Source organism: Aphelocoma coerulescens, chromosome 25 (genome assembly GCF_041296385.1).
Source record: "Aphelocoma coerulescens isolate FSJ_1873_10779 chromosome 25, UR_Acoe_1.0, whole genome shotgun sequence".
NCBI lineage: Eukaryota > Metazoa > Chordata > Aves > Passeriformes > Corvidae > Aphelocoma > Aphelocoma coerulescens.
Window position 1 is genome coordinate 2797827 of NC_091038.1, and position 24027 is coordinate 2821853.

Below are 24027 nucleotides of genomic sequence, written 5' to 3' on the forward strand. Positions count from 1 at the left end.
CCAAGGCCCCAGGCCAAGGCTTGGAGGGCTGTTTATTTAAAAAAAAAAAAAAAAAAAATGGAAGAGCCACCCGGCTTTGTCCCCTCCTGGCGTGACCCCATTTCAAAGTCCAGAAGCAGCTGCGGAATTCAATCAAACCTCCTTAAGGCGAGCCAAGTCACATTCCAATTAGGATATAACGTCACTCGTCTGGGAATACAAATTCCAGAGAGAGAAGTGAAAATGAGAACAGAGTGAAAGGAGAGCAGCTTTACCCAGGCAGCAGAGCCCGGCCCGGGGGCTGACACAGCGGCTTTTTGCCACCGAAACGGGAAGTCAGCCGGGTGAAACGTGGCCCTTGGCCATGGGAGGGAGCAGAGGCTCAGACCCGCCTCGGGGCACAGGCTGCTGCTGCTGCCGTGTGGCCGCTCCCCAGTACGGCCACATCTGTCTTTTACTGGGGGGCCCAGCATGAATTGTAAACTCTGGGATGAAATCACAAGCAATGACAAAAACCTGGAAAAACCTGGAGGCATTTAGCCCCTCCTGCCATCCTCTGCGCCATGAAAAGTTTAGTTGAAGCGATATAAATAACTAAACCGGTGACCTGGGGCGTTCCCAGCGCTGTGGGGCCGGTCCCCGGCAGCTCCTCCAGGGATATTCCTGGCTCTGGGAGGCTGCAGCCGCCTGTCCCACGCTGTGGAGGAGCCTGGGCACCTTCTGCTGGGGCGTGAGGCCTCCCTGCTCTCCCTGGCCGGCAGCCTGGATGCCGAGAACCAGCACAGCCCCAGCCCGCGCCGGCTGCTCCCACCGGAGCGTTTCCTCGCCCCAGCCCCAGCGCGGGCCACCCGCGTCGGGCCGGGCCAGTGGCCACTCCCAGCCCTCCCAACCCCACTGCTCCATTCACACACGCGGACACATGAGTCACAACCTTTATTTCCAGCCTTTTCCCCGTGGAACAAGCTCATTCCTGTGGTTACAACTATTTACAGAGTGCTGGGACTGCGCATCGGTGGCGGGGGCCGGCCTGGGCCACCGGCCCCGGGGCAGAGCAGGGCACGTGGAGGTGGCGGCGGTGGTGGGACACGACGGCACGGAGACGACACAGGGGACTGTGAGGGCCAGGCAGAGAAAGGAGCCGTCCCTGCCCTGGCACAGGTGCGGGCAGCAGCTGAGGAACCGAGAGCCAGAGCAGGTCCCGAAGAGGAGCCGCGGCTCCGCGGCAGCGGGGCCGGGGGACACGGTGGCAGGCGGGGACGTCATGCGAAGGAGCAGCAGTGACAGGCACAGGACACGGTCCCCCGGCAGCTGCCAGCCCCGGAGGTGGCGAAGCTCTGGAGGTGGCAAAGCCGTGGCAGGAGATGTCCCCTCCCGGAGCTGGCACCCGCTCCGGCGGGCGAGCGCAGCTGCTTCCTCAGGTCCCTTCCGCCTCCTCACAAAATCAGGGACGTGTAACCAACAGGAACAAGGCCGGTGCTGTTTCCATGGCAGCAGCGGATCCAGTCTTCATCCACAGTGGAGAGAAGCTCCAGGATGTCCCCTTTTTGGAAGCTCAGGTGCCCGTCAGCGGTGCCCGTGTGGTCGCACAGCGCCCGAACTGCCCTGCACCACAAATGTCATCGGGGACTCGCCTCCCCGGGGACCCCGAGGACCCCCAGAGGCTCCCACAGCACCCGGGGGGAGGGAATTGGGTGGAACCAGGGACCTCCTTCTCAGGCAGAGGTGGCACCTGAGGAGGGATCTGTGCAAGGAGCCACCTGACAGAGCTGTCCTGCCCAGCAGGCCCTGGGAGTGGGAGCAGGGCAGGAGGTGTGGGGACATCAGAGATGGAGCAGAGGCTGTGGGGATATTGGGGTCAGGGCCAGCAAGGATGGGGAAGAGGGAAGCAGCCAAACACCATTTGGGGTGGCCACATGCCCACCCAGCTCACTTGGGCAGAGCTGTTCTGACCTGCCACAGCCAGGTCAGAGCTGCCACATGCTTGCCCCAAACGAGCTGCCATGAATCCAGAAAGCACACGAGAAAATGCTAAAAATTGTCCCCAGAGTGTCTGGGAAAAACAACTGATTGCAGGTGGGCAGAGACTCAGGTTCCCCCAAAGCCAGGCAGGAGGAGGGGATCCTCGGGGGTGCAGTCATGGCACAAGTGGGCAGCGGTGCCTTTCCCTAGGGAGACGTGTGGCACCCCCAGGCCGTGTCTGAGAGCAGCCCTGGCTTTCCTCCACCAGCTCCCACCCTGACCACTCCCGTGCCCTGCCTCACCTGTGGGCCTGGGGCAGGGCGGGCGTGCTCCTGTCCGGCTGCTCCGGAGCGCGGGTCCTGTCGGCTGCCAGGCCCTTCACCACCCCGGCCAGGACGCGTGGACTGGGGGACAGCCAGCGGGATGGTCTCCTGCCACAAAGCAAAGGGAGCCACAAGCTCACCTGGGAGCTTTTCCCTCTGTTTATCTCAGACCGTTCTGGTGATCTGGGAGCAGACAGGGAGCCATCGAGCACCACTGAGCCTCCCCACGAGCTCCTGCTACTCCACAGGACTGAACAACACGATGGCAGCAGAACTTGGGACATGCACTGATCCCAGGAACACAGATCTGGGCCAGGGGCAGTACAAGACCCCCACGAGGCCACCGTGGTGAGCCCGGCACAGAAACCCTTCCTCAGAGCACGCCAATTCCCCCCTCTGCCTGCCCAAGCTGGGTCTTACCTGGACCTGGCCAAGATGGTGTCAGGACTGGGGGGGAAGCTCCTGGATGAGGGGTTGGTGGCTCCAAAGAGCCGGCCCAGCCAGCTGCCCCTGTCAGGACTGGGAGGATCACCCCTCTCTGGGCCGGAAGGTGCTGCTTGGTTCCTGTTGGCAGGAGGCTCCGGGGAAGCAGCCAGGAGATTCTTTCCAGCAGTGGGATCATCCAGCTTGGTGAGTGCTCCAGTTCCAGTGGGCAAGAAGAGGTCTTCAGGGGAAGAGGTCCCTGAGGTGTCAGTGCTGCTGCTGGGCTTTGGGCTGGAGTGTTCAGGGACAGCTTTGGTCTGAAGGAGCTGCAGTTCCGTGCCTCTCGGCTCACTCGTGGAAGTTTGGGATTGCACAGCCTGGCCCGGGCTGGGATCCCCCGCAGCCGCCCGCAGCTTCGTCCACCAGACCAAGGGGAACTTCTCCTTGCTAGGAGCAGTGTAAATCCTGGAGCTCTGGCTCAGCTGGCCCCACCAGCCACTGAGGCCAGCCCCAGTGCCCCCAGTGCCCTCCTCGGGCCTGTGACTCTCCGGGGGGGTGCCAGATCCCAGCAAGGTGCGGCTGAGCTGGTCGCCCCAGCGCAGCACGTGCTGGAAGGTTTGGTGCAGGGCAGCGCCCACTGGGGGGGTAGGGACCAGCCCACCCATGGTCGTTTGGGACCGGGCCCTTGTGCTGCCCCCTGTGCCCCCCACCCTGCCCAGAGCATCGGGGGGGGTCTCATCCTCCGGGCTGTCCCCGGCAGCGCCGCTCCGGCCCTCCAGAGACGCAGCCCCCCGCACGGGGTGACGGCCGGGAGACAGCGGTGACTCCAACCGGCGGGACAAGGGCCGGACATCCACGGAGAGGTGGTGGTGTTCAAAGAGCAAGTCCAGGTGGAAAGTCAGCACCGAGAGAGGTTGGATGAGCAGCAGCAGTTCGTCAGCAAGGTGGGGAAGAGGGCCTTGGCTCAGGGCAAAGAAGGCCGTGGGTGAGTAAAGCACGGAGATCACACCTGAGGGGACAGGGACAGGTGAGGCAGGTGCAGAATGCCCTGTCCTTGCCACATCCGTGCCAAGAGCCAGCCAGGCTGTCCAAGCCAGTCAGACCACCCTCTGTGCTGAAGATGCACCATGGAAAATGATGCCCTGATCCGCTACGGAAACTCCAGCCAAGCATGGATGGGCCCCAACCCCAGTGTGGGATTATGAGCCAGGTGTGAGAGGGCTTGGGCAGGGAGCTCCTGGGCACTGTGTCCTTACCTGGGCTCTTCTGCAGGTGAGATATCCACAACTCCAGCTGTTTAATACTAAACAAGACAAAGGGAGCCCAAATTAGAGCCCTTGGGACAGTTCCAGCCTGCCACAGCAGCGGGGCCAGCAGGGTCAACACTCACTTCAAAAGGCCGAGGATGAAGGCGTGGAACTTCTGCCTGGTGCTGCTGAGGGGGGCCAGCCCGGCCACGTGCCAGCACAGGGAGTGCAGGGAGCGGGTGTTGGGGCCTGTGGGGTGCAGAGCACAGACAGTCACTGCCCAGGGCACACATTGCCCAGCCCGGGCTGCAACGGGACTCCAGGCACCTCCAGATGCCCCCATCCTCACCCTCACCTGTCTTCACGGAGGCTTCCACCACGCTCCAGGGGGAATTTTTCCTCTGGCCTGTGATAACATCCTTCTGGAACGGCTTCAGCCCGTCCTCCACCAAGGCGTAGAGCGCAGGGCAGAGGGTGTGCAGCAGCAGGTACCCCACGTCGGGGTTGAGCCGGCTGTCCCCCAGCTGGGCCTGGGAGAGGCACAAGGAGAGGGGAGGGAGGGGAAGAGCAGCACCTGCCCCTGATCCCGCTGGGAGGGATGGGGAATCCCACCCCTGGGACTCCCAAACCCCCTCCTGTGCAGCCCAGCCCAGCCCAGCCCAGCCCAGCCCAGCCCAGCCCAGCCCTCACCTTCTGCACCAGGTTCCGTGCGGTGCTGAAGTGGGCGATCACCTTGTCCACGGCGGAGCTGACGGCGACCAGCAGCGCTGGGGGCGGAGGGAGAGAACGAGAGAAGGGTCAGCACGGAGGGACCCACGGGCACCGAGCAGCCCCGGACACCGCCACCGGACCCTGCAGCGCCCACGGTGACCAAGCCGGGCCGGGGGACCCTCGGGGGAGCTGCGGGGGCGGCCGCACCCGCGTTCTCCGGCTCGACCGGACCACCTGCCGGGGCCGGGCAGGACCGGGCCCGGTGCAGGCAGCGCTGCCTGTCCCTGCCTGCACTGTCCCTACTTGCCCTTCCCCTCCCTGTCCCTTCCTGCCCTTCCCCTCCCCGTCCCTTCCTGCCCTTCCCCTGCCCTCCGCTCTTCCTGCCCCAGCCCAGCGCTGCGGGTACCCAGGACACCGACCCGCCCCAGGACGAGCCCCTCGCACCCTCCCGACCCTGGGGGTCCCGTTCCCCCCCCCTCCCCTCCCGCCCCATTCTGTCTCACTCCCTCGTCCCCCGCCCCGCGGGGGCTCCGGGGAGGACCTGCCCCAACCTTTCGTTTGCTCCCCATGGACCCCCTCCGCTCTCCCCCCGCCGGGCCGGGCGGCTCCAGCGGCGGCTCCAGCGGCGGCTCCAGCGGCGGCTCCAGGGGCGAGCGGCTCGGGCCTGGCTGGAGAGAGCGGGGCAGCGGGGTCAGGCGGGGCGGCGGCGGGAGCGCTGCCCGGGGCCGGCGGAGGAGCGGGGCCGGCGGCGGGGCCCGGGTCGCGCCGGCTCATGGAGCCGGGGGCGGCGGCGGGGCGAAGGGCGGCGGGGCCGGGCCGGGCGGCGGGGCCGGGCCCGCGGCGGAGGAAGCGCGCTGGGAGCCGCGGGGCGGAGCGGGACAGCCCCGGCAGCTCCCGGGCCGCGCGTCCCTCCGGGCGCGGCGGCGATGCGGGGGAACCCCCGCGCGGAGGGAGCGGCGGCTCTGACCGTGCCCGGCCCGGAGCGCCCCGGGATCGCTCCCACCGCCCGGAGACGCGCACCCGGCCCCGCAGCCCCCCCGGCAGACTCACCCGGCCCCCCCCGGAGGGACCCAGACTCACCCCCCGTGCAGGTCTCGTCTCCTCTCTGGGCCGCCCGTGGCACCGCGGGGTTCCCGCTGGGACCCCCGAGCCTCCGGACCAGGGCAGTGCCCAGCCCCTTTTCCCCTGGGGGCAGCCCCCCTTTCTCCACATCCCTCGGCTGCCCCTCCGCGATGGGCTGCAGGCTCGGCCGGGGTCTCCTTCTCAGCTGGTGGCCGTCACTGGGTGCCAGCACCTGTCCCCCCAGGGGCGCAGGGGGCCCCCAGCCCGCGCCCGTCCCCGGGGGCACGGGAGGGTGCTGGGCCGGCTCTGCCCGCTGGCCCTTGGGCTGCCTGGCGGCACTGCGGGACCGCAGCTCCTTGAACGTCGTCACCTCTCTCTGTCTGGAGCCGGGAAGCCTGGCTGGCCCGTCCTGCTCGGGCTGGGGCTGAGGCTGGGCTGGTTCATGGCTTGCGGTGCCAGAGAGGAGCTCGCTGGTGGGGGGCAGCTCCGTGTCAGGCGAGAACACGATCAGCCAGTCGCTGCGGTCAGCCTTGGCCTGGGCAAGTGTGGGCCCAGCCACGTTTCTCTTCCTCCTCTGGGCCAGCTCGTGGAAGGAGGTGATGGTCTTCGTGCCCGTGTCTCTGCAGAGCTCACCCGGGCCGGCCTTGGGCTCTGCCGGCCGCACTGGCCCGAGCGGCTGCTCCACTCTGTGCGCGTTGAGGACCTGCAGCCGTCGCCGGGGACGAGGGGGCACAGGCGGGGGGAGGCCACCAGGCCGGGGCCGCGGCTCCGGAGCGCTGCTCGGGATCCCGGGGTCCCGCCGTTCCGGCACAGGCGGTGCTGGAGGAGCAGCATCGGGCTCGGGGAGGGGGTTGCAGTTAGGGTCTAGGTCAGTGCAGATGCTGGTGGTGTCCTGTGCTGCTGTGCTGGGAGAGAGCTCATCGCAGTGGGAGTCGAGAGAGTTATTGCTGCAGAGGCTGTCTGGGCTCTTGCTGGCCACGGCGGTGGCTCTCCGGAGCACCGGGGAGTTGTGGTTGGCATCTCTCCCATCACACGTCCTGTCCTGGTCAGCCAGAGCCTCGCCATCCCGGGCGTTTTCTATGGGAATGACGTCCAGCTGCCCGTCAGGGGACTGGGACTCTTCTCTGGCAAACCCCTTGCAGTACACCGAGACCGGGGAGTCATCCAAGCTGAAATCCGAGCAGCTACTGACAGAGGAGGAGGAGGAGGAGGAGGAAGAAGAAGCCAGATCACAAGGGGGATCACAAGGGGAAGCCGCCTCCTCCTCGTCTCCGCTGTGCAGGCAGGGGAAATCCTCTTGCACTGCCTGGTTCTGGAGCCCGAGCGTCTCCGGCTCTGGAGCGTGGGACTCGCAACACCGGCACTTCACGGAGGGACTGTTGGAGTTGGCATCCACTGGCTCACGGTTCTCCGGGCATTGGGTGCAGCCGGTCTGGTCTCCCCCACCGGTGGAACCATCTGTGTCCTGGAGCTCGGGGTGCCGGGAGAGGTGCAGCCCCAGGGAGATGTGCTGCAGGTGGATGTGGTTGAGGTTGCACAGGAGGCCTTTCTTTGGAGCCAGCATGGCGCTGCCTCACTGGGAGTGCCGGGGCACCCGGGAAAGCCCAGCAGCTCCTCTCTTCAGACCATCCAGCTCCCTGCAAGCACCAAACGCCCTCCTGGTCAGGGGAGAACACGGCGGCACAAACCCGGAGAGAGAGGCACAGCTGGGGGAAGAGGGATGGCAGTGACCTTGCGGCAGGGCCCGGCACGAGGGTCTGGGGATCAGAGATGGGGATGTGCCCTGAGAGAGGGGCTGACTGAGACAGGGGCTGCCTCACAGCATCCTGCCAGACTTGGGGCTCTGTGGCCGGGCAGGGACTGCAGCCAGCCGCTCGCTGGTCCCTGGAGCACGGCCGGGGAATGATCCCAGGAAGCTCGGCTGCTCCGGGGCTGGATTCCCTCCGGAGGGTCGGGAGCATCTCGGGGATGCCGTCAAGGAGAAAACGCCCTTGGAGCCTCGTCGAGGAGGCGGGGGGCTGTCCTGGCCGGGGGCGGTGGCACCGCGGGCGCTCAGGGACCGGGGCTTCCGGCCATGGGAACCGCTGCAGAACCGCTGCCGCACCACCAGACCCGGCCTTACCGGGGGTGGAACCCCGGCCTCAGGCACCTGCTAGAGGCCCCGGGCAGAGAACGGGCAGCGGAGACCGCGGGAGGGAGGCTCCGAGCATCCGCCAGCCCCGAGCATCCGCAAGCTCCGAGCATCCGCAAGCTCCGAGCCTCCCCCGGCCCCGAGCATCCCCGGCCCCAGGGCGAGGACCGGCGGCCAGGCAGCAGAAACGATCCTCCTGGGCGCGGCCCTACCCATCCCCCTCCAGCCCCCGCCCGGCTCCATCCCCGTCCCCGTCCCCGCTCACCTCGGCGCTGCGGCGGCGAATGCGGCTGCGGGAGGGAGGGAGGAGCCGCGGCCCCGCCACCGCCCGCCGGGAGCCGCCCGGTCCCGCCCCGCCGGCGGGGGCGGTGCTCCGGGCATCCCCCCACCCTGGAAAGCACGGGCGGTGCCGGCGTCCCCCTCCCCGCCGTCCAGCCCTGTCCCCAGCCAACACCAGGCAGTGACGCACCTACAGGAACTTATATTTATTGACACACGGCCGCGGGGAGATCGCTGAACCCCCCCGGGCCATCCCATCGCACCCTCTACAACCCGGCCCCGGCCCCTCCCAGAGCAGGGAGCAGCTCCGGCCAGTGGGTGACTAAGCCCAGTCCTCTTAGCCAAGGGCACGCAGCCCCTTGCCAGGCCCCTCCATCACTTCTGGCGCTTGTAGATCTTCCGTGCGAGGTCCAGGAAGATGTCCTGGGGCAGGCGCTGGGCGTGCTTCCCAATCAGCTCCTGCAGCCGCAGGTAGCTGCTCTCCTCGTACTCCCGGAAAGCCGCCTCCATGCCCAGGGCATTGTAGAGCTCCTTCACCTTTGCCACCTTCTCGGGCTCCTTAGAGCCGTAGTTCTCCTGAGAAAACCCTGGAGTGAGTCAGGTCCCATCGCAGCCCACGGTGCTGCTGCAGCTGCTCCGTCAGGACGGGGCAGGAGCTTTGTTCTCTGTTTGTCCTCCTGTAGTGCTCACTCCCCTCCTACCAGCCAGGTAACAGCCCCACACCTGCACTCCAGGTGTACATTCCGGCACTACGTCCCCTCTCCCAGGCGTGTGATCCTGGCCTTTACCTCCAGGATCTGCCTCTGCTCCGGCGTGGCCCGGCGCAGACACTCCACCACCAGCCAGCTGCACTTGTTGTCCTGGATGTCGGTGCCAACCTTCCCTGTCACTGCTGGGTCCCCGTAGCAGTCCAGGTAATCGTCCTGTGTGACAACAGAAACACCTGAGTGCCACACGCAGCACCTGGCACACACTGAGGGGCGCGGAGCCACCTCCTACCTGGATCTGAAAGAACTCTCCCATCTCCAGCAGGATGGCTTTGGCGTTCTCGTGCTCCTCTTTCCCGTTAATACCCGTCTGAGGGGAGGGAAGGAAGAACAGGGATAAAGCCTCCCAGCACCTGCCCTCCTGGACAGCCTCACACGAGGGTGAGGCCCCTCCTGAGCTGCTCCCACCAAACTCACCATGTACATGGCCGCAGCCACAGGCAAATAGAAGGAGTAAAACGCTGTCTTGTACTTCACAATCGCCTTGTACCTGTGGCAGAGGAACCAGGCTCAGCCCCTCTCCCACCCCCTGCGCATCAGGGACAGAGGGGACCAGCGGCAGCTCCCCCCAGACCAGCCCCAGGCTCAGTTTTAGGGCACAGCTCTGCCCCTTGGCCTCCGTACCGCTGCTCGCTGAACCGGCTCAGATCCACCTGGGAAATGGGAGCAGTCATAAGGTCTAGTGCCTGCCCCAGCTCAGTCTGGTAGCCTGTCTGGAGAGGAAAGAAAGGATTTGAGGCCTCATTGCGGCCTTCCAGCACTTAAGGAGCTTATAAAAAAGAAGGAGGAGGATCTTTTGCATGGGCAGAAGGAACAAGACAAAGGGTGATGGTTTTACACTGAAAGAGGAGAGATTTAGATGAGATATGAGAAGGAAATTCCTCCCTGGGAGGGTGGGGAGGCCCTGGCACAGGGTGCCCAGAGCAGCTGTAGCTGTCCCGAATCCCTGGAAGTGTCCAAGGCCAGGTTGGACGGGGCAACAGTGGAAGGTGTCCCTGCCATGGCAGGGGAGTGGAACAAGATGATCTTTAACATCCCTTCCAACCCAAACCAGTCTGTGATTCCGTGATTTATTCACACAAGTCTCCAGGAAAGTCCCAACATCACAGTGCAGACACCAAGCCCTGTGCCAAGCCCTGCTTCTGTTCCTCTTTGCGTCCGAAGGAAGGGTGCGTCCAGCGGGATATCCAGGAATTTAAGGAACACTCCAAGATCTGCATGCTGTCGAATATCAGAAAGGGCCCAGACCCCAGGAAATCGGGAAGGGGTTGGGGAGCCAGGCTCACCTGCAGGAAGAGCTCCACCAGATGCAGGTAGTAGGGCTGCTTCCCACAGTACTGCTTGAGCAGCCGGTACACTGACGACTCCAGGAGAAAAGCATCATTGATGGCATCCAGCCCGATCCCCTCCTGCACCAGGAAGGCAGGGAGGTGTCACAAAGCCTCCTGACTCCCAGGGGACCCTGCCCATGAGCAGGGGCCTCCTGAACGCTCTCACCTTCTTGTACCAGCAGAGCTGTCCCCGGCGGGTCAGGGACGCGTCCATGATGTCGTCAGCCACCAGGAAAAAGGCTTGGAACTGCGAGAGGCTGGATTAGGAACGGGGGGCGCCCAGGGGGTCCCATCCCCGGGGTCCCGTTTCTCACCAGCTCGATGCACCAGCCCACGGCCAGGGCGCAGCGGAGGCTCTCCGGGTCCTGCTGCGCGGGGCCCGCCAGCTTCCGGAACGCGGCCACCACCGTCAGGCCCCGGTTGCCCTTCCCGCCCGGCACGTTGTACTCCAGCACCTGCGGGAGCGGAGAGAGGCGGGCAGCCCTGGCCCGCAGCCCCCCGCCCCTTGCCCGCCGCTCCCGTCCCGTACTCACCTGCTTCAGCCGCGCCACGGCGTCTCCCACCTCCGGGTGCCCCAGCCTGTCCTCCGTCAGGTCGCGGACGATCTGCGGGAAGAAGGCGGCGAACTCTTGGCGCTCGGCCGCTGTCCAGGCCGCGGGGCCGCCGCTCATGGTGCCGATCCCCGATCCCCGGTGCCGCCGCTGCCGCCCGCGGCCGCCGCTGCCCCGCCAGCCCCGCCCCCCGCGCGGGGCACGCCGGGACGCGCAGTCTTGAGACGCGGCCGCTGCCGCTGCCTGCTCCGCTGCTGGACTACAACTCCCAGCGTGCCCCGCGCCCGAGAGGGGACGCGGCCGGAGCAGCGCCCATTGGCCCGTTTCATGGCGCGAGGATGAGCCCAAGGCGGCTCAGCCAATAGAAGCGCGGCGGGGGCGGGACCCAGGCGGGTGATTGGTGGAGAGGGAGAATGGAGCGAGCGCCCTAGCGGCGCGCGGGGACGGGGCGGGGCTTGGGGGCGGGGCGCGTCCGGGGGGCGTGTCCGGCAACCGGGAAGAATGGGGAGCGCTGGAATTGGGGGAAAAATGGGGGCGTGGGGTGTCGGTGTGGTGTTGCCTGTGGTCTGTGGGGTTGTAGGGCAGGTTTGTGGCGCTGTGCAGGTGTGGGTGTCCATGCAGGTGTGGAATGCCATGCGGCCGTGGGGTGCCCTGCGGTTGTGGATGCAGCGCAGGTGTGGGGGGCAGCACAGGTGTGGGGGGCAGCACAGGTGTGGGGGCAGCACAGGTGTGGGGGGAAGCACAGGTGTGGGGGCAGCACAGGTATGGGGGCAGCACAGGTATGGGGGGCAGCACAGGTGTGGGGGCAGCACAGGTGTGGGGGCAGCACAGGTATGGGGGCAGCGCAGGTGTGGGGGGCAGCACAGGTGTGGGGGGCAGCACAGGTATGGGAGGCAGCACAGGTGTGGGGGGCAGCGCAGGTGTGGGGGGCAGCACAGGTGCGGGGGCAGCACAGGTGTGGGGGGAAGCACAGGTATGGGGGGCAGTGTAGGTGTGGGGGGCAGCGCAGGTATGGGGGGCAGCGCAGGTATGGGGGGCAGCACAGGTGTGGGGGCAGCGCAGGTGTGGGGGCAGCGCAGGTGTGGGGGGAAGCACAGGTATGGGGGGCAGCACAGGTGTGGGGGGCAGCACAGATGTGGGGTGCAGTGTAGGTGTGGGGGGCAGCGCAGGTATGGGGGGCAGCACAGGTGTGGGGGCAGCACAGGTATGGGGGCAGCACAGGTGTGGGGGCAGCACAGGTATGGGGCAGCACAGGTGTGGGGTGCCGTGCGGCTGGGGGTGCAGTGTAGGTGTGGAGCGCCATGCAGCTGACACGCTGCGCAGGTGTGGGGTGCAGCGCAGGTGTGGGTGCAGAGCGGTTACGGGGTACAGGGCGGGTGTGGGGTGTGGCGCAGGTGTGGGTCACTGTGTGGGTGCTGTGCAGGTGTGGTGCTGCACAGGTATAGGGTGCAGTACAGGTGTGGGACCCTGTGCAGGTGTGGGGTGCACCGCACACCTGTGTGCGCGGGCGAGACCCCCGGCTGCCGGGGGGTCCAGTTGCCCACCGACCCCCGAGGGGACGCCGCAGGGGTGACCTGGGCCGAGGACCCGCTGGGTGGGCACACGCGGTGACACCTTCCCGCTGTTGCCCTCAGCTCCTGCCCGGCCCCCACCCCCCCTCCCCGCAGATTGGCGCCCGCCCCGAATCCGCTAATCCCGGCTCACCCGCGTTAATTAATCTCTCTGTGATGCCCTCTAATCCCCCTCTCGCCGCCGCCGGGGACGCGGGGGCTCGGGGCAGAGCCTCCGGCTCCAGGATGGGTGTCCTTGGGGAGCGGGAGCCGGGGACGGGCACCTCCGGGGCTCTGCGGGGCCCTCGTATCCCGGGGCTTCGCCCTCAGCCCCGGGGGAGCAGCGGGGCTCTGCCGTGTCCCGGGACGCGGTGGGCGCCAGCCCGTCCCTGTCCCGCTGCCTCGGCCGCCCGAGCCGCCAGCCCTGCCGATGGACGCAAACCGGATGGAATAGTGTTGGAATGGGACATATGCCGGAATTCATTCCCAAAATACGCTCTTTTTTACGCCCTGCAGAGCAGCCCCGCGCCCCCTTAATCAGGCTGGCTGCAGTGTAATCTGAAATAATCAAATTAGAGAGAAACCGCTAATCAGCATTGAGCTCTTCGTGTGTCACGGAGCCTAATTCCTGCGGGGAGCGGGGGGGGTGGGGGGCCGGTAGCAGCGTCCGGCGGGCAGGGGCTGCCCCGGTAACGCGGGGCTGCTGTGGGGACAGTCGGCGGGGCACGGCGGGGTGGCTGCCGGCACCTGCGCCCTTCCTGCGACCGCGTCCTGCCTTCATCCTGCCTGTGCCCACTTCCAGCGTGTCCAGTGTCCAGCCGGCGGCCGTGTCTGGCCTGCACCTGAGTTCTGCCTGCGTCTGCATCCTGCCTTCACCCCCGTCCTGCTGCCTGTGCCCTGCCTGTGCCCGTATCCTGCCTGTGCCCTTCCTGCGCGGCGCTGAGGGTGCCGTGGCAGGTGCTGAGGGTGAAGAGGGTGCAGCCGGAGCACAGCCGTGCCCCGAAACCTGCGCCAGGTGCGGCGAACGCCGCAGTGCCGTGGCTCGGGTGCCCCAGCCCACCTTGCGCTGTGTGACCTTCATTTAATCGCGTTAATGCCTCGAGTCTGCTCTGCAATCAGGCGGTATCAAACCTGCCCCTCCCCCCCGGCAATAAAGGCAACGGAGATGGAAGGGGAAAATAACCAAAGATTAAACATTAATCTGCCCAGGGCCGAAAGGGACCGGGGTGGGTGGGAGGGGACCTGTTGCCTTTGGGCTCCTGCTGTGCCACCCAGGTCGGTGGGGCCTGGGAAAGGCCCCTCGATGGGCTCCCGAAGATGTCCTGGCTGCTCCCGGCTCTGCAGAGGGCCAGGATTGGAGCTGGGGCGCTGCAGCATCCCCTTGTCCTGTCTTATCCCCAGGCAGGGTGCTGTGGGGTCGCAGGTGGTGCAGAAGGAGTCTCCCCCAGACCAGCTCGGAATCTCTCTTTATTATTTAAATCCATTATGTACAACGACCAAAAATAAAAAAACGCTCTTAAATTCTCTGCGATATGAAAACTACAAGCTCTGTACATCGACTGCCGTGAGTGCAAGAGTGGAGGATCATGGTCTTTGGTGGCTAAACTTGCGCCCGCGCACGGCCGGCACCCCCAGCCCCTCCAGCCTCCCCCGGGGTGAGCACCGGCCCACGAGGTGACACGGTGCAGGACAGGGGCGACGGTGACAGGAGCACGGGGTGGCTCTGACTCCCGACACGGGGCTGTGGCCGTGGGGAGGGTGCGCCAGAGGCGCGGCCAGCGGGAGCTCGGTGCTGTCCGGGCCGGGCCGCGCGCTCTGCGGGGCGCTGGGATGACCGCTAAGACATCTACATCACGCAGTGTGAACACAACCCGGGGACGTGGGACGCGCGGCTCCGCTGCAGACCCCTGCCCGAGGGGCTGCTGGGGACACACCGACCATGGGGATGGAGCGGGACGTGGGGGTGGGCAGGGAAGGGCTGTTGAAATCCACGGGAAAAAAAGGCAGTGCAGGACATCCCCTCTGGCAGGCACTGCCGGGGTTCCTGGTGGGCTGCTGCACCCCGCAGGCCGGGCTCCCGCAGCAGCCCTGCGCTCCGGGCTGCTCCCGACGCCCCAAAACACGAGGGTGGAGAACTTGAACACCTCACTTCAATAAGTACCGCGGGGAACAAGACCTCGCTCGCTGCGCTGGGGGTCTGGCAGGCTCCGCTGAGCGGCAGCCGAGCCCCAGAGCACGAAGACAAGCCATGGTTCCTGACTCCGGGAGCGGGAAGCAGCTGGCGCAGCGTGGCAGGGTCGGAGGGGACACTACTCTAACCAGGACTGAACACGGTTGGCCCAAAGCGACACTGTAAGCAGAGCTCGGCTGCTCGGCAGAGCCACGACTCGCACACACATTGCACACTACTGTCTCGGGAGGGGGGGGCGTGGGGCATCTGTGGGGACCCCTGTTCGAGGGAGGGTGACCCCACAGCCCCACACATCACCCAGGCGCTGCCTGGGACTGGCATCTCTTTGTGACAGCCTTTTGCTCCTGTGGCACTGGTGACTGGCATCTCCAGGCAACCTGGAAACAGGACTGCAGCGCAGGGCAGGGGAGCAGAGCCCGGGCTGAGCATCCTCCTGGAGCCACAGAAGGGTCCCCTCTGGTGACCTTCTGGACACCATCCTGGAGCCACAGAGAGGCCCCTTGGACTGACCCTCTGAACATCCTCCTGGAGCTTCAGGCAGCGGAATCCCCCCCCAGGCTGCCCCCATTCCGGGTGGGGGGGCAGCCACAGTGCCCGGGTGTGGGGCAGAGCCCTGCCCAGCAGCACATCCCAACCTCACAGGGAGCTCAGCACCTCTGAGGCAAAACGGTCCCACAAGCTGGGGAGAGGGACTGGGGGGTTGCTCAGTGGAGACACCCCTGCCCCCAGCATTGCCCCTTGGCACTCGTCACACCAGGGGAGCCCTGCCCGGGACCCCCAGGTCCTGGCACCTGCACTCAGGGACCCACCAGGGCCTCGGGGAAGGGAGACCTGGCCCCTGCTGACCCTGGACCCCTGCGCTCTGCCTGCTCGGGGAGCCCCTGTCGTGGGCTCCAGCCTCCAGCCAGGCGGTGGACCCAGGGGGCTGCCTCTCCCTCCTCACCCTAAAGGCAAAGGTGCTGGGCAGAGCAATCTGGGGATCGAGGTGGGCGTGGGGCAGCCCCTGCTGTGACAGAGGACAAGCTGGAGGAGCTGCCAGCGCCAGCCTGGCCCCGAGGACAGGCTGTGGGACACACGGCACAGAGAGTGGGGGGCCCGGCCCCTAAGGGGCAGTTGTGGGAAGCTGAGCTCCCCAGAGAGGCCAGAGTTTGGGCAAGGGCTCTGACCGGTCCTGTGCCTCCAGGAGGAGAGCAGAACTCACAGGTGATGATGAGCAAGAAGGGGAGAGCCCGGGCAGGGTGCCCCCCTTGGGGCAGTGAGCAGAGCCCCCTCCTCATCCGGCTGGGCCAGCTCTGGGGCTGCCCCATGCTCATCCCTGCCGTGCCCCCGCGCCTGAAACAGCCCCTCCACGGCCTCGGGTGCTGCCTCTCACCTCATTTTCCCTCTGACACGGTGGGGCTGGTGCTCTGCTTCTCCCGCCTCCTCTGCCGCCGGGATGCCCGGCTCCCTCCTGCCCGTGTGGGTGCCGCCAGGACTCACATGTTGGATGGGAGTTTGGGCTTCCCCGTTTCCACCTCGGGGCTGAAGGCCACGGAGCCCTTGCGGGAGGGACCTGCTGCCTGCCTGGACGCGGAGCCCGGGGACTGGGGAGTGGACGCTCCCGCCGTGGAGCGGCCGGGCTGAGCCAGCGATCCTGAAGGCATCTGCTGCGAGTGTGCGGGCTGGCCTGGGATCGCCGCGCACGGCTTGGCGAGGAGTCCGGCTACCGACGGCGAGGACCTGCGGGCCAGGTTCCCTGCAGATTTCCTGCCCTGCTTCAAGGAGCTCCCGTCGGCTTGCTGGGCCACCTTATTGGGAAGGGAGGGCTGGGAGGCAGAGAGGAGCCGGACATCCTGGGTGAGCCGCCCCACCGGCAGGCCGTGGATGCTCCTGTGCTTCACCAGCTGCTGGGGCTGCATCAGGAGCGAGATGTGGGAGCCGGTGGCTCGGGACAGGCTGTAGTGGAGCGTTCTCCCCGGCGGCAGCGCCTGCTCGGAGCTGGGGGACGCAGCGCCCGCCGCTTGCTGCAGCAGCGAGGTGGAGACCGAGGTGCCGCGGGACCTGGAGAGCTGGGGCTGGGGGCCGGCCGGGGGCTGCTTGGCCCCCGCTGGCATCTCCCCCCTCTGCGCCGAGCGCGGCAGGGGCTGCGCCCCGGGGCTGGGTCTCTGGGCCCCGCTCTCCAGCGGCGCCTGGGACTGGACCATGGGCGAGGAAGGCGAGCCGGCGGCGGGCGTCTGGAGGTGGGACTGCGCCCCGGAGGAGCTCACGGAGGAGGGCCGGGAGCCGCCCAGGCTGGGCTGGGACCGGCGCACCGGCTTGGTGAGCAGGGTGGCCTCGGGCGAGAGCGGGCTGGAGATGGAGGAGGGCGGCAGGAAGATGTGGGCCTGCAGGCTGTGCTGGTGGGTCAGGGCGATGGCCACGTTGGTGGTGGCGGCGGCCGTCTGCAGGGGTGCGTGCACCAGCGGCTCCCAGATCACCGGCTTCCCGCTCAGCTCCCGGCCCATCGCCATCTGCTGCAGGTCCTGGATGTTGTGGGCCATGTCCTGGTCGTGCTTCACGATCTGCTGGATCATCTCGTTGTTCAGGGGCCCCGAGCTGTGCTCGGCTCGCTTGCGGAGAAGGATGGAGTTCTTCTTCCCTGCGGGGGGAGGCAGGAGCGTCACCGACCCTGGGAGTGTGGGCTCCTGGGGACAGTGTGGAGGGCAGGGTGCCAGTGGGGAAGGGACAATAAAACCTCACCAGCGCGTCAGGGGAAGCAAGACCCTGGGAGGGGTCCAGACTAGAGCAGAGGAAGCAGCAGGGACAAAACAGGGGAGTCCGGACTCCAAAGGGTCCAGGCTGGGGGCTGGGGTCCTGCTTGTCCTCCACAGGCAAGGAGAGGTGTGGACAAGCAGCTGGCCATTGCCGGACAGTGCAAGTCCAGTGCAGTGCAGTGACATTTTCCCAAGGAAGCCTGTCCTATGGCACTGCCTGGACCTTGCTGGGAAGGAGAGAGAGGGCAGGCTCCTTCCCCATGCTCCCCATCATCCTCCTTACTGGGCACCCATGGGGTCGGGGCACTGTGCTCCACAGGGTGACTCCATCATCCCAGCTCTGTGACTCCATCACCCGTGGGTCTGGGGGCCCGTGGGCCCTGGGAGTGGCTGCAGAGCTGGTTGTGCTGAGCCCGGGCGGTCACTCCTCACCTATGCGGTCCAGCCGGTCCATGGCCACCGTCTCGAAGGCCCTGCGCATCATGGGGTACTCCTCCAGCACCTCGTTGAAGTTATCCACGGCCAGGGAGTAGAGGCGGCAGTAGGTGTCGGCTCTCACGCTGGCCGTGCGCCTGCCCCGCGTCAGCAGGCAGATCTCTGCAGGGACACAGGCTGGGGGTCAGGGTGACACGGCACACATCCATCCCCCTCCCAGCAGTCAGAGCAGGAACAGCACTGCCCGGCACCCCAGCACCCTGCACGGAAGCGGAGCACGGCTCAGAGGGAGGGACAGACCCCGGAGCCTGCACTGCCATGGCTGTCTCCTCGTCTCCTTGGCCAGGCACAGCGTTTTCCTCCCTCTCCAGGCCATGGAGACACCGGCAGGCGTGGCTGCTGTGAAGGCCTGGCCTGTTTCCCTCCCAGAGCTGTGCCTGTATCCACAATAAACTGGCTCAGATGTTCTGCTCTAAACTCCCCTCCTCCCTGGCCAGCAGCGGGCTGGTGGATGCTTCCTCTGCCCCAGCCAGCCAGAACTGGGGTGAAGTGGATGCCAAACCTTTGCCACTGGGCAAGAGGAGATGGGCAGGCAGAAACATCAGGGATGCCCCAGCTTCTGCTCCCAGGCAGCTTTTGGCCCCTACTCTGCTCTCCAGGTCCCCCAGCCCAGCCTCACCGCCAAAGTAGGAGCCATCAGACAGCTTTGTCTCCTTGTTGCCCTTGGTGAGGATGCTGACCACCCCGTGCTGGATGAAGTACATCTTTTTGCCCACGGTGCCCTCACGGATGATGAAGTCCCCGGGCTGGAAGACCTCAAAGCGCAGCTTGGTCAGCATGGCCGTCACGAAGTTGGGGTCCGCGTTGGCAAACAGGGGCATGTTGGCCACCAGGTTGCGGCAGTTGAAGTTGATGATTTCCTGTGGGGTGAGGAGCAGGTCAGTGGGGACGCCCCCCGAGCCTGGTCCCTGCAAGCACCAGCCTCTCCCACCCAGGTCACACCACTGGAGTGCTGCCCGCACCTCTTTGAGCGGCTCGCTGAGCTCCCCCAGGATGTTCTCCTCGTCAAACATCTTGCCCTGGTAGCGGTGCTCGTAGTACTCGTGGATCCGCTGGCGCGTGTCCCCAGGCAGCTTGTGGAATGACATGTACTGCTCCACTTGCTTGTACTGTAGGGACAAGGGGAGTCACACAGGGCTGAGCTGGGACCACCTGCATGGCCGGACAACGCATCCCTTCTCCTCAGTGATATAGATACAGACACCCCTGCTCCAGGGCCCTGTCCCAAAGGCCTCCTCTGGGGCAGAGGACAGGATCCCCACGCACTCAGGATGCAGGTGGACCCAGGGCAGAGGGCAGGATGGGGCCACACTCTGCAAAAGTGACCCCCGGTATGGACATCAATATGGTCTCTCTCTCAATGGGCAGCCTGAGCTCCACCTGCAACACCCTGAGGGAGAGTGGCAAGGACAAAGATCCCAGCCTCTGGAATCAGTAGGGCACGGCAGCTGTGCCGAGCTGGTTCTGGAGCTGGACCTGCTCGCACCAGGACACTTCCCTTAGTACCCAGCCCCTCCCTCCCTCACCCCGCTGACCTTCTCCTGGTACTGGCGCCGGGACGAGTCCAGCGACTGGATGAGGGCAGTGGCGTGGCCGATGAACATGGCGTAGCAGGTGGCCCCCACGATCATGCTGAGCATGGTGAGCCAGACGTCGGTCATGCCCTCGGGCGCCTGCTGCCCGTAGCCAATGCAGAGCATGTGGCTCATGGCCTTGAACAGGGCGTGCGAGTACTGCTTCCCCCACGAGTCGTTCTGTAGGTGAGGGACAGTGGCACTGGGGGGGGTCGTTGGAAGGTGCTGCAGGGCTGAACCCCCCAGTCCCACCTCCCTAAGCTGGGGAGTCCAGAGACCCAGCGAGAACAAGGTTCCTCCAAGGCCAAAGGGATGAGCTCTCCTCCGGGAAGAGGCACAGGGATTGTGTGAAGCCCTGAGCAGGCACCAGCCCCTGCTCTGGGGAGGAGGCAGGAGCCCCAGTGCCCTGTTCCCTTCCCGAGGGATTCCCTGACTCCAGCAAGGTGGGCTGAAATGGGAAGGTGATGTAGAGATTCCCTCTGCCCTGTGTCACTGCTGTGACCACAGAGATGCTGCTTGGCAGCACGCATCTCCCAGCAGCTCCAGCCTTGCAGTAGGAGACAGGTAACCAAATCCTCTTCCCACCAACTGGGATCACCCCTGTCTGGCACTCACCACCATGTGGTTCTTGGAGACCCAGCAGTCCTCGGGGAAGTCCTGCAGCATGGGCACCAGGAACTGGAGGCAGCCATCCCAGTGGCACAGCAGCAGCATCATCCCAATGAGGTTAAAAATCCTCACCACGGCACTGGCCAGGTCGTATGTCATGTGGAAGATCTGGGGAACAGGCAGGAGTGGAGCTGCAGAGAAACTCTTCTCCTAGAACAGCCCTTGGAGCCCTCTGCCCTCCAGACAGCTGTACCCTCTAGCTGGAGACCCCCAACCTGGCCTGGGACCCTCACCAGAAGACCCCCAAGGGGTTCTCACCTCCTCCCACTGGTGGATGTAGCGGATGAGGCGCGAGAGACGCAGCAGGCGCAGCAGGCTGAGGATCTTGGTGAAGCGCACGATGCGCAAGGCCCGGGCTGTCTTGTAGACATCAGAATCCACCTGGGTCTCCAGGTCAACGATGAGGAAAATGTAGTCAACAGGGATGGAAGAAATGAAGTCGACCAGGAACCAGCTCTTCAAGTACTTCATTTTGATGGTGTGAGGGTCAAGGATGATCTCCGTGTTGTCCTCCACCACGATGCCTGTCCGGAAGTTCAGCACCAGGTCAGCCAAGAAGAAAGTGTCCGAAAGCACGTTGAAAACGATCCAGGGAGGGGTGTTCTCATCCTTGAAGAAGGTGATGCCCACGGGCAGGATGATCAAATTCCCCACCATCAGGAGCAGCATGATGAGGTCCCAGTAAAACCTGCAGGGTGGGAATGCAGGGGACAGAGCGGGACAGGGAGGAGTGGGGAGAGGCAGGACAGGGGCAGTTAGACAGCAAACCCAGGGTCAAAGTTAGGGTCTGACAGGGTGCAGAGAGGCAGGTGCCGAGCACACACACACACACACACACACACACACACACACACACGCCTCCCCACACACGACTAACACCCTGCTGCTTAGCTGGGACAGATGTGAGCAGATGTGTGTGGAGAAGAGCAATTCGGCACTGGGCCAGGGGCCCTGGGGTGCAAAAGTCACCCTGTGTGGGAATGGGGGGCTGTAGGAGCTTGGCTGTCTACCTGTGCCCCCACCCCAAAGCTGACATGTGCCCCACGGAGAACTCAGAGAGGACGTGGGCTTTGCTGCCTTGGAGCTCCTTGTCATCTGCTGTCTCCCCGCCACCACCCGAGTTGGCTTAGCAGGATTTGGGATAAGCTTTGCTGGTTATGCAAACCGAGTGCCGAGCTCCTGGGGCGGCCAAGGAGGATCGGGGAGGCTGTTGTGGTGAGCCAGGCAGCAGCCAAGCAAGGACAGACAACGCTGGTACCAGGGGAAGGTGGGAGGGATGTCTAACCCTAAAGGAGCTGCCAGCATGCACAGGGCAGGAGCTGCACAGCCCTGGGCCTGCAGCACTCCTCATCCAGCTCCTTTTGCTGAGAGTGGACAAGCTCGGAGGGAAAGCCGAGAGATGCCGGGAGCAGCTGGTTATGTCAGGACACCCAGCAGCCCTGGTCACATGCAAATGCCACTGGGATGTTTTCATTTTCACACAGACATGTAACGCCTTCCTCCACCAGGCTTGTGACTCCTGGGATCCCCCGGCTGAGCCGTCACAGGCCCTCGGGAAAGCAAGTCCAGCTCCCACCTTCAGGTGTCCCCAGGCATCCCCTGTTAGTCCCAGCCCTGGTCGTGGGTGTAGACTCAAATCTCCAAAGGTGATTTCAGGGCAACCTGTAGTGCCCAGTGGATCCAAATCGGCTTTTACAGGTGACAGAAGCCTGTGGGGATTTCCCACCCCACACCCGTGGTGGGACACAGGCACTGGGCTCCCTGCAGGTGAGGGAAGGGAAGGGAAGGGAAGGGAAGGGAAGGGAAGGGAAGGGAAGGGAAGGGAAGGGAAGGGAAGGGAAGGGAAGGGAAGGGAAGGGAAGGGAAGGGAAGGGAAGGGAAGGGAAGGGAAGGGAAGGGAAGGGAAGGGAAGGGAAGGGAAGGGAAGGGAAGGGAAGGGAAGGGAAGGGAAGGGAAGGGACGTCATGGTGCCACGAGAGGCTTCTTCAGAGAGAGAGTACCAGAGCCTGAGCGGGGGTGGGAGGAGGCACCCTCTCCTCAAGGAGCCACCTCAAGGTCAGGAGTGATGCCAGGTCCAGAAACCACCCCAGGGTCAGGAGCCTCTCACAAATTAACACCTTCTTGTTGGTGGCCAAGGTTTCCTGGGCCAGGCAAGGAGACACAGCCAAGGCAGAAGGGGCCTGACCTGGCTGAGGAATTGCCTCCTGCACCTCCATGCTGTGCCCTGAGAAATGCTGTGTGCTGAGCAGGGAAACTGCCTGTCCCTGTAGCTGCCCAAGCCTGCCTGGAGCTCTCGATTCAGATTTAGGCTTAAGCTCTTTAGGACAGGCCTTGTCCTTCACTCCGTGTCAGACTGAACACTCAGGGCCCTGATCTCCACGGCCTTTATGTATCCCCCTAATGTGATAAACACCGGAGTAATCCCTCTGTCTGTCTACCTGCCAGCTCCCTTCATGGCACTGGTTGCAGAAGCTGCTCCTGCCAAGCTCAAGGCTCACAAACTTTGGGATGGTTTCCCTGGGAAAAGGGCTCTCAGGGCTGGGTGTCCTGCTGGGGTGGTACAAGGGACCAGGTGACTGGTTGGGGCCCAGTGGTTCGGGGAGATGGCTACAGGTGCCAGGGACCCACACCGGTTGCTGGCCCCATTCTGGGGTGCTTCCCAGGCTGGGGACATCATCCATGTCACAGCTTGCTGCGGGAGATGACTGCCTGGCAGCTTCGTTCCCCGTGGAGAAAGCCCACCCTATATGACTCAACATCCCCGTGACACCCAGTTCCTCCCACATCATCCATCCCCGAGCTCCCGCTGTGATCCCGGTGACACCGAGAGCCAGGCCCGGCTCCTCGCTGGGTGACCAGCCCTGCTCCAGCCGCGGGGAGCCGCGTCCCAAGGGGATGAAGGCTCCTCACCGAATTAAAAACAGCATCGAGAAGGGCGGGGGGAGCTGTAAGGGCAGGCAAAGCCCAGCAACCCCTGCCTCCGCCTCCGCACGCCCGGGGCCGGGTCAGCGGAGCGCCGCGGCTTGGCGGAGCCGGGCTGCCCCCGGGCACCGGGAGCCCCGAGGGCCCGGCGAGGCTGGTGCGGGACGGAGTTGTCCGTGCGGGCGGGATAACCCCAGACGGGAAGGGGCTGGGGCAGCGCGGCCCCGGGCTTCGGCGGTGGGCAGCCGCCTCCCCGGGCCGGTACGGAGCCCCGGCTACCGGCACTTGTTGCCCCTACGGTGTCGGGCGGCGGGGCCGCGCTCAGCACCACGGACAGCGGCGGCGGGCACCGGGCCGGGCAGCGGAGCCGAGCGGGGACCGGTGAGGGGATGGGGGCCGGTGCCGGTGCCGGGGCGGGGGTCGCGGGGCCCGGATCCCACCTGAAGTCGCTGTAGGGATGGATAATCCAGGCGCCCGCCGACTTCACCCGTTGCCGCTCGATCTCCACGGCCCGGTGGCTGCCGAACATGCGCAGCGAGAACTTGTTCACGGCGGGCTGCAGCATCGCCCCGAGCTGCCGCTGCACGAACGTGCCCGCCGCCGCCGCCTCGCCCTCCGCCACGATCTGCTCCGTCGCCGCCGGCGAAGCCGGGGCCGCGCCCGACGCCCCCGCGGGCGCCCCCGCTGCCTCCCCGTCCAGCACCGGCGGCTTCTCCCGCGGCTCGGGGCTCCGCCGCGGCGCCGCCTCCATCCCGCCGCCGCCGCCTCGCCTCACGTTTCCTTCAAACGCCCTTGCCCGGGCGCCCTGCCCGCCGCCCCGCCGCACATGCCCGGCCCCGGGCGGGCGGGCGCTCGCTCGCCGCCCGCGGCCACTCGGTCACCGAGCGCTCACGAAGCTCCGCCGGCGCCCGCCTGTTGCGCACGCCCCGGCGCGGGGGCGGCCGCCGCCGGCAGCCGGGAAGAGCCGGCGGCACCGGAGCGGCGGCGCGGGGAGCGGCGAGGCCCGGGCGGCACCGGAGCGGCGGCGGCGGCGGGACCCCGCGGCGGGCGGGGCGGGGCGGGCGGGGGCGGGGCCTCGGGAGGGAGGACACGCCCCCTTTGTCTGGCCACGCCCCTCGGCCCAGCCCCTCC

At 65.9% G+C, this 24027-nt stretch overlaps 3 protein-coding genes across 3 annotated transcripts; all 3 read right to left on the reverse strand.

The window, feature by feature from the left end:
* Positions 1-897: 897 nt before the first annotated feature.
* On the reverse strand, positions 898-7268 carry RUSC1 (RUN and SH3 domain containing 1). The gene is made up of 9 exons (XM_068995455.1): positions 5723-7268; positions 5194-5310; positions 4622-4698; positions 4281-4461; positions 4075-4180; positions 3941-3987; positions 2682-3693; positions 2241-2369; positions 898-1581 (listed from the first exon to the last, which is right to left on the reverse strand). The coding sequence occupies exons 1-9, from the start codon at positions 7266-7268 to the stop codon at positions 1413-1415; spliced, it is 3384 nt and encodes a 1127-aa protein (XP_068851556.1). The 3' UTR covers positions 898-1412.
* Positions 7269-8305: 1037 nt separating this feature from the next.
* Positions 8306-10945, reverse strand: FDPS (farnesyl diphosphate synthase). Its single transcript, XM_068995407.1, has 9 exons — positions 10746-10945; positions 10527-10667; positions 10379-10459; positions 10168-10290; positions 9506-9594; positions 9299-9371; positions 9114-9191; positions 8903-9037; positions 8306-8690 (listed from the first exon to the last, which is right to left on the reverse strand). The coding sequence occupies exons 1-9, from the start codon at positions 10881-10883 to the stop codon at positions 8490-8492; spliced, it is 1059 nt and encodes a 352-aa protein (XP_068851508.1). The 5' UTR covers positions 10884-10945; the 3' UTR covers positions 8306-8489.
* Positions 10946-13609: 2664 nt separating this feature from the next.
* Positions 13610-23647, reverse strand: HCN3 (hyperpolarization activated cyclic nucleotide gated potassium channel 3). Its single transcript, XM_068995055.1, has 8 exons — positions 23337-23647; positions 20233-20662; positions 19921-20082; positions 19267-19485; positions 18694-18840; positions 18351-18591; positions 17669-17833; positions 13610-17121 (listed from the first exon to the last, which is right to left on the reverse strand). Exons 1-8 carry the CDS (start codon positions 23645-23647, stop codon positions 15980-15982), a joined length of 2817 nt encoding a protein of 938 aa, XP_068851156.1. The 3' UTR covers positions 13610-15979.
* Positions 23648-24027: the final 380 nt, after the last annotated feature.